The 13,880-nt window shown below is 43.0% G+C and overlaps 1 protein-coding gene across 2 annotated transcripts in view; it reads left to right on the top strand.

Moving 5' to 3' along the window:
• The window catches only part of birc6 (baculoviral IAP repeat containing 6), an 83,175-nt gene that overhangs the window by 61,190 nt on the left and 8,105 nt on the right, over positions 1–13,880 (top strand). For both annotated transcript variants that reach the window (XM_087803160.1, XM_087803158.1), the window contains exons 65-69: positions 1,325–1,547; positions 4,484–4,629; positions 7,798–7,908; positions 9,261–9,478; positions 13,567–13,728. In XM_087803160.1, coding sequence (XP_087659286.1) covers positions 1,325–1,547; positions 4,484–4,629; positions 7,798–7,908; positions 9,261–9,478; positions 13,567–13,728 — 860 coding nt within the window. The remainder of the gene's footprint in view (positions 1–1,324; positions 1,548–4,483; positions 4,630–7,797; positions 7,909–9,260; positions 9,479–13,566; positions 13,729–13,880) is intronic.

Raw genomic sequence — 13,880 nt, 5'->3', positions numbered from 1 at the left:
TCCTGTTTTTGGTCTGTAGTCTCGCTCGGGGAATTACGTCTTAATTCTATTTCTAGTTCTGATTTTGTTGACTAATTGACGCGATTCCCAGCATGACGGTGTGTGAACCTCAATCAACCCCGAGTAAAAAGCTGCGACTCCGTCAAGAAAAATAAATGGAGATTAGATTAGATGGACTTTATTAATCCCTCTGGAGATCTCCTTCCGGAAATTGGGTTTCCAGTTCACAGCAGACGATATTTTCATAAAAACTAGAACAAAGTGCAAATAAAAAGTGCAACATGCAAGGGATGACAAAGTGCAAATATAAAGAATATGGATCAAAGATTCCTATTTATTCATTAAAATTTATAACGGAATAAATCTTATGCTTGAACCTAATGTATATCACAATATATTAAGTATAATTAAATAATGGTTCATTTTCCTTTTCCCAGAAAAAAAGGTTTGCATCCCACTTAAAGACGGTATGTCCCACTATTTGACGACTTCGGTCATGGAGGATCAATTAATGCTATTGGGTTGTTAACTTCAAATTGACCATACGGTGTGAAGATAGGAGATGGTGTGTTCAAAGACTGTTGGGAGTGTAGGAAATGATGGTGCTTGTGATTGTATGAAAGTTGGACTGCCAGAAGCTTTTGTTAAAATCCGACTGTTACCAAATAGGTGTAGAACCTTGTCTTCCTTTATCCACTTTGAAAAGAATCTGTAAACACAATCCTCGGTTTCTTGGTGTTTATATGAAAATAAATACAAGATATTACAATCCAACTTGACAGTTGCAAAAACTTTACATTTGTGCTATCTCAGGGTCAAGGTGACCCGAAGCCTGAAAATCAAATTTTTACCCAGAGGCAACACAAGGGGATACCACGAACACATTTGTATCCAGGGCCTTCGATAAAGCAAGGTTTGAGAATGAAAATCAATATAAAGAAAGCATGAGAGATTTTAAAGGGATCTAATAATGTGGCTCTGCTCCGGACAAGCAGCCCACGCAGGTGCACCAACCAAACTGAAATCTGTGTTTTTATGACTCATCCCACCGAGGCTGCCAAGTGATTAGCCTAAATTTGAAGTCACTGACTCAGAGCTGCGAGCTGGTCCTTGTCTGTTATTTCAGACCCCAGGTCGGGGGCGAGACGGGAGGAGCTGTCAAGTCCTGTTTGTGAAGTGAGCAGGACTGTTGACTGTCAGCCTCTTGCTCAGCTCGCTGGTCCGGGTGATCTGCTGGTTTCCCTGACAGACGTGTGAAGACGATCAAAGGAAAGGAAAAGGAATGTCAGCACTAACTCTAGACCCCCGCTTTCCCCCTCCACAGTTCTGGACATGGCTCGCCACGTCCCTCTGTACCGGGCCCTGCTGGAGCTGCTGAGGGCCATCTCCACCTGCACGTCCCTGGTGCCCCTGCTGCTGCCGCTCTCCGGCGACCCGGGTCACGACGAGGACGAGGAGGACGAGGAGAACTCGGAGGGACAGACCTCCGTCGGGATGCTGCTGGCCAAGATGAAGACCTGCGTGGACACGTACACCAACCGTCTCAGGTCAGTCCCACAACTGTCGGTTGGAAGTGGAAGTGATGAATCAAGTAAAATAAAATATCATTTGAAAGCAAAAAAACGATATAGTGCTGTTGAATATTGATACAGTATCATGAAAACAATATATTGTGATATTTAAGTGTATCAATATTTCCTCACAGTCGTAGTCCCAAGATCAATTCAATTAAATTTTATTTAAAGTGTCTTATCATAACAAAGTTATCTCAAGACACTATACAGTTGAAATAAGACTACAGTTGATTAAGGAAAAATAGATCCCAGAAATTCAACAAAGAGCAAGAAACAAAACACTGTACAGTGAGCTGTACAGTGAGCAATGGCGAGGAAAAACTTCCCTTTAGAAGGCAGAAACCTCGAGCGGAACCAGACTCATTGTTGACGGCCTGCCGCTTTGACCAGCTGGGAGGAAGGATGGGGGGGTAGACAGATGGATGATCAGGGTTGACACAGTTAGACTTTGCTGCTTCAATATCGTCCTCAGAAGATCCACAGAATGTTCTGATCCTCTTGTGGCTTTAGCTCCAGTTTTCAGTTCAAGGCTAGAGCCTCAAAGATCTTGACGATGATCTGTGACCTGGTACCACATGTTTACCCCGATTTGTTTCCATGGCAACAATTACAGGCCGTCTGTTCCTGTTGTCACTTTGGATCGTTCATATTTGGCGACAGAAAAGCTATAATTCACTTTTTGTTTTATCAGAAACTTAATCCGTTCACACGTTCTGAACCTTTGGCTTCTAGTACGATGCAGGTGTTGTGTAAATAAAACAGCAGGAGCTTCAATGACCAGCACGTCTCACCCAGTCGATGTGGGAACACGGCATGAATAACGTATCTGCTGCTGTGACGGTCGAAGAAAATAAACCCTTGTTTTCAAAAATGACCACAAATGTTAGACTAATGAAAAGAATTGTGGAAATGAAATATTGTTCAACACACAACTATAGAAGTATATCAGTGCCATCAAAATAATAAATGGTTGAATTAAATTAAATTAAACTTTTACTGAAATATTGTTGTAGTTTGATCTACTAATTCCACTAATTAAAAACAAAAAATATATTTTTTATTTTATTCAAGGCCTTTTAAATTCAATAAAAAATGTTACATACAGTATAACTTGTATACCAACATCAAAATTGATTAAAAATATTGAATTTACTGAATTTAGAGTTATTGGAATAAGAATATTAAACTCTGCATGTCATTTTTTTTAATCGTTATTTCTGAGAAGATTCACATTTGTAACAATATTAATAATAATTTATATATATTTTTAACTTAACCTTTGATAAAAATAATTAGTGCAGTATTATTCTATAAATGTAATGTCGTTAAAATAAATTGAGTAAAAAAGAGGTTCAACATTTCTATTGTTAAATTCAGCCTTTCAATATTCTAATGGCGCACATGCATCCATACAGGACACTGCCATAAAATGTACTATATTGCATGTACTGCAATAAAATGGGTGCTTCAAGAGCACAAGAGTAATAAAATAAAAAAAACTAACGTTACATGTCGCCTGACCAACTTTAATAAATGCCTTCAAGTTGTTAAAAAAACCTCTTGAGGCTCTTTAAGGCTTGAAGGAGGGAGACAATAACAGTTTGGTTCTTCCTCTTTAAGTCGCAGGTGTGACGGTTCATCACAGGTGAGTTCAGCCTCTGATGCCACATGATCCGCTTTGATTAAAACAAGGTCTTCCTGTGAATGTTTGGTTGGTGTCAGCCGTTACACGTCTCCTCGAGGAAAGGTCACGCCGGTGTCTGAGCTGTCCCATAACGTGGACTAATGTGGGCTGTAATCCCGCGATCCGGCTATAATTCCAGCACTCTGGAAACACATCAGGCCATTATTGCTGCTCTGGGAACATCCGGAGCCGCCGCCGCTAAAAAACGCCTCGCGATTCTCGTGATTGCCGTCCAAGGAGTCACACGGAGGTCCGGCCACCGAGTCATGCGTGAAGTGGGCGGAGCCGTGTCGTGTCTGGAATACTGGTGATGCTTTTTTTAGCTGCCGTTCACGTAGACGCAGGTCACAAGAAGAGCCTGTGTTGTTCTTCTGCTCCTCCAAGGATCACACTTAAGATCCATCGTTTTAATGACTCATTTATTCTTGTGATGATGACAAAACTCAACTAGTGTGAAAACTCAACATTCCTGAATTTCATGCTTCCAATAGAAAAGTCGTCAGGATGAAAGACTTACAGCTTCTTGAAGTCGGCAAATAAGAGGTTACAAGAGTGAAGCCCATTATGATGTAATAAGGGGCGTGGTTAGTTAAACCAACCAATCTCCAGAAACAAAAAAAAGCATTTTCAGTGGGCGGGCCTTAAGATAATATTCAAATGTCAATACATATTATTATTATAGTCCAAGATGTATTTAAGAGACACTTAAAACAACATTAATTTAACTTTAAATAGAGAGAGGTTGATGTTTTCTGATTATGGTTTATCTCTCTTTTATCATCTTTGGCTTTGAACTACTAAATCAAAGCAATTCAGTTGTTTCATGAAACCTCTTCTGTCGTTTCATCAGAATCAAGTTCTTAATACAACGATAGAAGTATTTGTGTTGGCAGTACACAATAAAAGGATGCAATAATATAACACAAATAGGGAATAGAAAAACGACCTTCGACCTCTTTGAGAGCAAGTTGCTGCTAGATCAGTTCAACGTCTTCTGTCACTGGATCATCTTGCTGATCCTCCAGAATGAGGAAAAGGTCACTAAAGCCTGGGTCTCTTTACTTCAGCTGCTGCCGCCTTGACCTCAAATAAACAAAAGAAAACAGATGAATGTGGGAAAGAGAAATGTGTTTTTCTTTTCACTGAAATTTGTGTTTATTTCAGCAGGAACACGAAGACTTGGCGTTGCTATTTTCTTGAACACGTTTCCGTTTGTGTGTCGCAGGTCAAAGAAAGATAAGGGCAAAGGTGTGGTGAAGACAGATAACTCTGATCCAGAGCCCGAGGGCCTGACCCTGCTGGTGCCCGACATCCAGAGAACAGCCGAGATCGTCTACGCAGCCACAACCAGCCTGCGGCAGGCCAACCAAGGTGCGCACACACACGCCACAAACACACGCCACAAACACACACACGCCACAAACACACACACGCCACAAACACACGCCACAAACACACACACGCCACAAACACACGGGTCCAGGGGCTCTTTTTCAACAAAACACAGCGGCAGCAGATTTCTCGGTAGCGTTTGATTCAAATCCAGGCCGCGGGACTGAAGTTCACTGCAAACATAATCACATCAAGCCCGACACAAACCGGGTTACATGTTGAAGGAACAGAACGGGATATGCTGAGCTGCATGCACAGAGTCTTCGCCGCCTCCGTGTGAGAAATAAAAACCGGCGCCGACGGTTTCTACCTTCTTCCTGATCCTGACTGACTCGGACAAGTCCTGACTCTGCCTCTGCCGTCACGACGCTAACCGTGTCTCTCAGATCGGTTACCAAACCATCCCTCCGCTTTGACGGACTGGATCCGAAACCCACAGCGCCGTCTGTACGGCAGCAGGTCCAACTTGAAAGCCGGCCAGGCTGAAGTTTGACAAGTTTCCTCCGTAATCCGTCCCGTCTCACTCGTGGCAGGTCCGAGACGTGGAGGGATCGGCCGCCGCGAATCTATAATCTCACCCGTCGTTCTAATTAAATTTGGGTCAGACGGGTGTCGATCCAGGCTCCGTCTGAAGCTGCAGGACGAGTTCTATACGAACCGGCGTCCAGGTAATCCTGAAGTCGCATGAGGACTTTTGAGAAAATGTGAGGAACTGGGAATGCAGAAAAGTTTTGTTCCAGTTCAGAGGAAATCCCTCTCATTTCTGCTCCTAACGAGTGCAGCTCTAGTCCAAGTCTCTCACCGTTTCTTGGAAAACGCATCTGGTGAAAAGTTCCTTCTTTGCGTCGTTGGTGCTGCGAAATTTTATCTTTTCATCATGAGTCTGTTCTCTGACAAGAAGGTGATGCGGAACATTCTAAAGTTTGCCACTGAAATATTATTATTATATATATTAATATCTTACAAAAAACTGTAAAAGTCATACAAAAGAGTTGCAAACATTACTGCGTTAAATAAACACTGTGAAGATCAGGGTCACCGACCTTTGTGAGCTACTCTAGAGACGCCATGTGACCCGAAAGGGTTACCATCAGTTTGGTACACACTTCTGAAATAACTGAATGTAAATACAATGTATATATTATTATGGACAATATTATATTCCCCTTATAGACTAATAATTGTTCAATAATTACCAATTATTTAGGAAAAAAGTAAACAAAACAAACATAAAAAGGATTGTTATTTTATGAAAAAGTTGTCTCCGGGCACCACGTTGGTGACCCCGGTGTAGAGAGTGTAACTAACTTGTTACTGGTAAGTAACCAAGTAATTTATAGTTGTAAAGCATGCAGTTTTAAGAGGTTAGTGACTTAACAAAACTAGAGGTTAGCAGCTTCTACACAATATGACATGTATTTTATTGGAATCTGCTGTTATTCAATCGTGTGAATAAAAACAAGTCACTCCTCTTCACTCGCGTATAAAAGCAAATCAGTTTTGTAACGGACAAATTACATTTTTGAATATGATTAAAGGCGTGATGTGTGGCGCGTGTAAAGAGATGGATGGTTACGCTCGGTTATCGTCTCCAGGATGGACTTTGGAATGTAAATGAGATGTTGATTCTGTTTTTTTTTAATTTGGTTCTTTCAGGTGTAAGATCCAGACACTAAAGTTTTATTTGATGTAATTTCAATGATTGATGCCTCGCGAATTGATTACTTTTACGACATCTCGCCTGCGCTCGACACACGTGCACAGAACGGATCATGTACTGAACTGGTTAGCAGTGAGAAGAGGACGTTGTTGGATCGGCATCGCGAGCCAACGTAGACCAGTGCTGTGTCTCAAATCACATACTAGCGTAATAAAAATTAGTATTTTTAGTGCGTTAGTGCGTCTCAATTCTTAGTATGCAAAATTTAGTGCGCCATGCACACTAAATTGGCGTACTAACACGCCCACAAAACCGAGTATGGTTCGATGGACACTAACCACCCTAAACGGCTCCATCTTAGTGACGTTTTAAACGGAAGTTACGTCATATATAAATGCATAAATATTCATATACTTACAGGTGCATTTTCAGCAGCAGTAGGAGGATAAACACGTCTTCGCTGCTGATACCAGCTTAAATATCTCGCGATTATTTAGATTCTCATATTTTTTCTTTATTTCTTTTTCCAAACTTGCAAAACGTGCTGCCAGCAGGTGGTGATAGCGTTCCAACAGCTGGTTGAAACATCGTTAAATAGAAGTAGAAGAAGAAGCTGTCATGTGATTTCCGGTTAGTGTGTAGCAGCAGGGTTTGATTTGAGACATACTATCTGTGGAGAATTAGTTACTAGTTAGTACGTACACTAAACTAATGCATACTAACTTCTAGTATACTAAGAGTAGTATGCGATTTGAGACACGGCACAGCATTTGTTTGGTTTTCATCGTCGTCTTAAAGTGACAACACAACACCGTCTATAACACCTTGTGGATTTCACGGCCGGCGGCGTTTCGTTTGTGTTTTTACGAGCGAACTTTGTGTTTTGAGCTTATATAAGCCACCGTGAGAGAGAGAGAGGGATGGACCACGTCGGCGTGTTGGAGAGTAAATCTGGATGATGGAGTGTCTTCGTGGCGGCGAAGGAGTCACGGCTGTTATTTAGTTGTTGTACATGACTGACTGGAGCCTGTGAGCTCCTCGCTCAACATTCGTCACCGCGACAAAAGAGCGCCATCAATAAGATCGGCGTGATGAAACGCCGCCCCTCCCCCACCGGCCCCAACAATATTAATTATCCCCCCCCACCCCCCCCAACACGCGCCTGTTACTAAGGGAGACTTTTTATCATCCGACTGATCGCTTGGGCGTGGAGCCCGCCGTACAACATGGGGGGAGGGGCCGAGGGAAGATCAATGTCATGTTCCTCCGAGCGCACGGATCCCAACGATATCGGCCTTCGTAATGGTTTAATGAGTCGGGGGGTGTTTGGGAATATCTGAGGGGCCAATAATCATGAGCGGCTCATTATAGATCGGCGTCGGTTACACGACTGTATTATTCTTACTTCCTGTTGCATCTTAACCGTCTCGGTCATGAGGTCAATGTTACCGTATTTAAAACCACTTCTTCTTCTCTTCCCGGTCCAGAGAGGAGGCTGGTGGAGTCGTCCAGGAAGGCGTCCAGCAGACCCAAGACGTTGTCCATCCTGCGATCTCTGGAGGAGAAATACGTGGCAGCCATGAAGAAGCTGCAGTTCGGTGAGTGTCTTGTTCGTAGCCGGTGTTTTCGAAGCTTGTCAGGTCCACTCTGCCTCTCCGCCTCGTCTCAGCCCAGACCCTTTACGTCTTTCTTTGTGAGTCCGTCCGCTTCCTCTCCTCCTCGCTGGCCTTTTGTCTGGTCCATCGCTCTGCGTCCGTCTGCGTCAGAAGTAATTAGGCCACTTTGGTTTGTCACAAGAGATTCTCGGGGGCGACACAAACGCGGGGAAGTAATTGCTGGCGACTCTAAACTCTGGTGCCGTCGTTCGGATGCAGCACAGACTGCGAAGTGAGACAAACTCGGTCAAGATCACGTTTCACTTCGACTTGCCACATGTCAAACCGGCGAGAATGCCTGAAGCTAGTGATAACTTTGGCTTTTTAGTGAGCAGCTCTAAAGATGTTATGGAATGTTTGGGTTCCATCTACATGGATCAGCATCTTTTCCTGTAAGTAAGTAAGTTTTATTTATATAGCGCTTTTCCAGACCAGGGTCACAAAGCGCTTAAACAATCAAAACAATATTCAATAAAGTATATACTTTAAAGGTCAAGATAAAACTGATAACACAACAGGAGTTCCAGAAAATGAAGGAAATAAAAACGTCTTAAGATGTTTCCTGTCTCTCTGAGAATAAAAAAGTTGACCGGGAAACAGAAGATTTTACTGCAATGGACAGAAATGTATCTTCATAAAGCAAATGCTAAAGGTTTTCCCTCGTACCTTTTTTGTAAGTAAGTAAGTAATATTTATTTATATAGCGCTTTTCCAGACCAGGGTCACAAAGCGCTTTAACAATCAAAACAATACTCAAAAAAGTATATACTTTAAAGATCAAGATAATACTTAGAATCTTCCTCTCTTTGCGCTTGATGGATCTACTGACTCCTTTAAGAAACATCTTAAGACGTTTCTATTTGTTCAGGCTTTTATAATGTCTCTTTCGTCAAGGGTGTAACTTGACGATAAACGTGGCTATTTCAATACATACATGTACAAGTGTTAAATACATATTTAAAGTGCTATTTAAAACATTATATATCAGTTTTCAATTCAACACAAATAATAAATCCTACCTACAATATCAAATCGCCCTCGTGTAGAGACTATGATGCTAATGCTTTTGAGGTTTTGACTGAAGTCGGGTCGGCATTGTGAGGAACTGCCAGACAGAACTTGTGCGGATCAGTTCAATTTCTCTCTGTGGACAAACCCTTAGAATCAAGACATCTAGCAAAGTACTCATTATATCGTCATTAAACATCTTAAACTTTAGTTTAGTTAGTGTTTTGTGTGGACCACCTGTCGTCTGTTTCTTAAAGCCAATCTCACTCGGTCCGTGTCCTCCTCAGATACCTTCGAGATGGTGTCGGAGGACGATGACGGGAAGCTCTTGTTCAAGGTCAACTACCACTACATGTCCCAGGTGAAGAACGCCAGCGACACCAACAGCGCGGCGCGCTCCCGCCGCCTGGCCCAGGAGGCGGTGACGCTGTCCACGTCGCTCCCCCTGTCGTCGTCCTCCAGCGTCTTCGTCCGCTGCGACGAGGAGCGACTGGACATCATGAAGGTAAGCTCACCTCGGGACCCCTGGGCCGCCCGGAGGATGTTCCGTGTGCCTCCCCTCCGTCTGGTGCCGCCGCCGAGCGACGTGTCATTGACGTCTCTGACTCATTCCCCCGGTGACATTTAACAAATGGCTCTCAGCCCACCGCTTGATTAATGGCAAGGTCTCCTTCGCTAAATGTCAAATTCCCAATCTGCTCGCTTTCATCAGAAAAAAAGAAGGCTCTGAATGATTGCAGCAACAACAAAATCACCATCAAAATAGAAACATGAAGATGTCACCGAGTTGAGTCACCGGAGCGGAGTCGTCCCGATCAGAACCGGGCTCATTCAGAGTGAAACATAAATATTGTATCACTCTTCAGCAGACGTCGGCTGGATATGTGGAGCTCACTATCAACAAAAATAACCTAATGTGAGGGGGTTTAAAATGTGTTCGACCCAGAAACTTCAAGCCGAGTAATGACTTCAAAGATCAGCAACAGGACCAACGGAGCATGAATATCACCACTTAAATCTACCCCGAACATCAGAAGAAACATTTAAAGCAAAGGTTCTGAGAAGTCTCGGAGAATTCTGCACCTTTAGACCACAATATAAAGAAATATCAAGTAAAATGTAGATGATAAAATGCCAATACTCTTCGTGTATTGACGTGTAAAAGGTCGCCACAGCATTTTAGGTTCTCTAGCATCACAGTCTGGTTGCTAGGAGTATTCATTTAAATAAGTGTTGCCAGATCCAGCCTAAAGTCAACATAAAACCTGCCCAAGAAAACGAAAATCAAAAACGTCCATAAGTGCTCTCTAGCTCACTTTTCCACATCTCAAGAACACAAATGTTCAAAGAGTCAACTCAATTTTCGGTTCTGCAGGGTTTCCTCTGATCCTCCACAATTTAAAAAAAATCTAAATTCCAAAAATTAAGCATTGGCTGGTGTTAAAATGTCTTAAATCAGAATTTCAAAAGTGATCGCCCGATAAGTAAGATTTTGATTTCAAGTCTCAAAATATCTATTAGCATTTATTCTTTTTTGAATAATTTACAGATTGTCGGATTGAACAACACGTTCGTTGAACAATATTTCGTAAACGAGTTAATATTGGACGAACATTACTGAACTTAGTGTATTTTGTCTGATGAACACGTTCGTTCTGGTGTCCGTGAACGTCGCCACCATCTGTTCATCTTCATCTAGTAGGTTGTCAGATTTCTACAGAGACTCACTGTAAACGGGTCTAAATGTATCTCGTAAAAACACCCAATCTGGTTACTTGCACTTAGATTATTTAGATTTGTTTAATTGATTCTGTTTCTTACTGTATTCCACAACAACACATTCCCGAGTTGTTCTATTTCTGTTGTTTTTGATTTGAAAATGAAATCTGACAACCTTTTAATGTTAAAAAAATGGATATAATAATGGCTGACTTTAGTTACATGTATGATTTTGAAGCTTGTAAAACCTATTAAAAGGAACTTTTAAGTGGTAAACCTTTCAAAAAGTTCAATTATGAAAAAATGAACTGAAGTAGGTCATTTTAAAATTGGTGAATAAAACTTTGAACTAGTTCACATAGACTGAACTTTTCCAACACTGCATTCAAAAGAGTAAAACTAACAAACAAAAAGCAGATTTACGTCGCGTTCTACTTCAACCTGGTTCATGTATAGACTTCTGAAAGGGATTTTTGCGGCAAAATAGTGGAGTGTAAACTGTATAACTGTCTATCCAGCCAACCCCTTTTCTTCATGGTCTTTGAGGCACAATGTGTTTTGAGCTAGTTTAAAAATCTTAGCATCAATACTTGTGGTTTGGTGGGGTTTTGTTTAGATCTTTCAATTGAATTCAACTTGTCTTGAGCTTTAGGAAACCTGATGTGAGTGTGGAAGACTCGCTGATTGATTAAATAATTGCGATCTTAGGTTCATGTTAAACCTGGTCAGCAGGGTGAGTGACTTGTGTTTGTACACGAGTAAAAGGTTCTGTAATGTCTAGTTTAGATACATTTTCTTTTGGTCTGATTCTTCATACACGTTACTCTACGTTGTTCTTTAATTCAACCCCGGTTCCGTCCTGCACGGGTTCGTCTGAGCGCTAACTATTTTGAGGAACCAGATCCCTGCTTCACTTCTGTCTCATTAGCCGCTCCCTCGCTCGCATTCTTCAGTGTTGTCTTCTATAATTGAGTGAGACTTCAGTCCTAATCAAGTCCCGCTTGTTGTGGTCCAGAATCTGAGCTGGCGTGTCCTCCAACGACCCCCCCCCCCCCCCCCCCGGCCCACCCCGCTCCGAGTTCTGCTCCGCTAGCTCCGTCTTTACACCTGGACCCCGGCCAGAACATCTACATCAAGTCCGACTGCTTAGCGAGTCTGGAGGTCAGCGAGAGTGTCCGCGACTGTGAGCGATGGGATGTTTCGCCTGCCGACGCGTCCACGAGCGTCGAAGGAAGTCGCAGCCGGTTGTCGCGAACACGCACGGAACCACGTGTAGCTTTCAGATCCAGCATCTCCAGAGAGTGAGACCATGAAAGATTCAGAGACTTCTGTGACTCGTGTTTTCTGAGAGTTGCATGTGTAACAAGCCTCCAGATGACCAGCAACTCACTTGTTGACGCTCCTTTGAGTCTCACCGCCGTGGTCAGCGGAGAAGGTTAACCCTTCTTTGATTCGATCTTCTTGCTCACGGAACCAGACGTGCAGCAAACTCTAGACTAAAAGACAGAACCAGAGTTTCCCTCCTCGTCACTGTCCCCCCCCCCCGTTGAGACTTGACCCGGGACCATCCAAGTTTGGTCCATTTAGACTCCTCTGGATCATGAAATATTGACTTGTTTCTTCTTGCAATCCCGGTGGACGGTGGTGCTCATGAAGACGAAAAAGAGGAGAAAAAAAAACCGTTGTCAGTAAACATTTACTCAGCGTGACACACCATGTTGAATAATACAAAGTTAGACGACAGAGATTCTGGAGACTCTTTCACGCTCCCACGAGAGCAGGGACGCTCAAATTAGAGAAGAACTCGTCGTCATCCTGGATCACACTTCCTCCGGTCCACTTCCTGGAACACGACCGATCTTTGAGGAGGATTCAAAAACAAATGCTAAATAAGTCGTTTCAGTCAAACCGTATACAAACCATATATAAAACGAGCATTGTTTTTGTTAACTTTTGATAAATATTCGACTTTGTACAGCCACGTAAATCGGGCTTCTGGGTCTTGGGTTTGACTTTAAGAGCTACTCATGGTCAGGTTCCTCCTTACATCACTGATCTGATCCAGCCTTACACCCCAGCTCGGGCTCAGAGGTCTGTGGATCCAGGCACATGGTTCAGGACCAGAGGAGAGAAATCCTTCCAGACTGTTGCTCCTAAGCTTTGGAACCATCTCTGTGTTTGATGATCTACTGACTCCTTCAAGAAACATCTGAAGACGTTTCTATTCGTTCAGGCTTTTCCTTGATTTTCTGGAACTCCTGTTGTGTTCTCAGTTTTATCTTGATCTTTAAAGTATATATTTTATTGAATATTGTTTTGATTGTTTAAGCGCTTTGTGACCCTGGTCTGGAAAAGCGCTATATAAATAAAAATTAGTTAATTACTTACAATAACCATGACTCGTCCATGACACACTGGACTGGTGACCCTGGTCAGTCTGACTCTTCATGCATGATGATGTCCTCTGGATTCATCTCCAGCTAGTTCTTCAGAGTGGGCACGCGTCGACAGAATCATTCTGGTTCCGTCTTCATTTGATTGATCTTCACTGAAGTGCCAAGAAGATCTGGACCTGACACTTACTCCTCAGCCATGATTGTTTAAACGTCTTTGTTTTGTACACACGCGTGTGAACAGATCCCATCTCCTGCGTTTCCCTGATAAACGAGCCTGTCTCGCTCGCTGAGGATTTAAATTGGATTTTCCAGCAGATGCCACAAGTGCAAGAGATAGAACTGATGTCTTCCTCCGCCGGCCTCACCTTCATCTCTTTATCCAATACTTGTTTCTGTTCCGTGCGCGACGAGCGCGGAGGCTCCGCTCCGCTCGTCCTCTGTAGGTCTGTCACCTCACGTCGTGTCTCCTGCTCGTCAGGTTCTCATCACCGGACCGGCCGACACGCCGTACGCCAACGGCTGCTTCGAGTTCGACGTCTACTTCCCTCAAGACTATCCCAACTCTCCTCCTCTGGTCAACCTGGAGACCACCGGCGGTCACAGCGTGCGCTTCAACCCGAACCTCTATAACGACGGCAAGGTGAGCACGAACGACCTCGACGTCTAGAGGTGGAAGAAAATGTTGGTGCACTTAGATAGTGCCATATTGTTTTCATGATACTGTATTGATATTTAAAAGCACCATGTTGATTTGATTTTAATTTGATTTAAGGTAAGGTATGGTAGAACTTT

This window comes from Callionymus lyra, chromosome 11, assembly GCF_982586985.1.
Source record: "Callionymus lyra chromosome 11, fCalLyr1.hap1.1, whole genome shotgun sequence".
NCBI lineage: Eukaryota > Metazoa > Chordata > Actinopteri > Syngnathiformes > Callionymidae > Callionymus > Callionymus lyra.
This window is presented reverse-complemented; position numbering and strand designations above follow the sequence as displayed.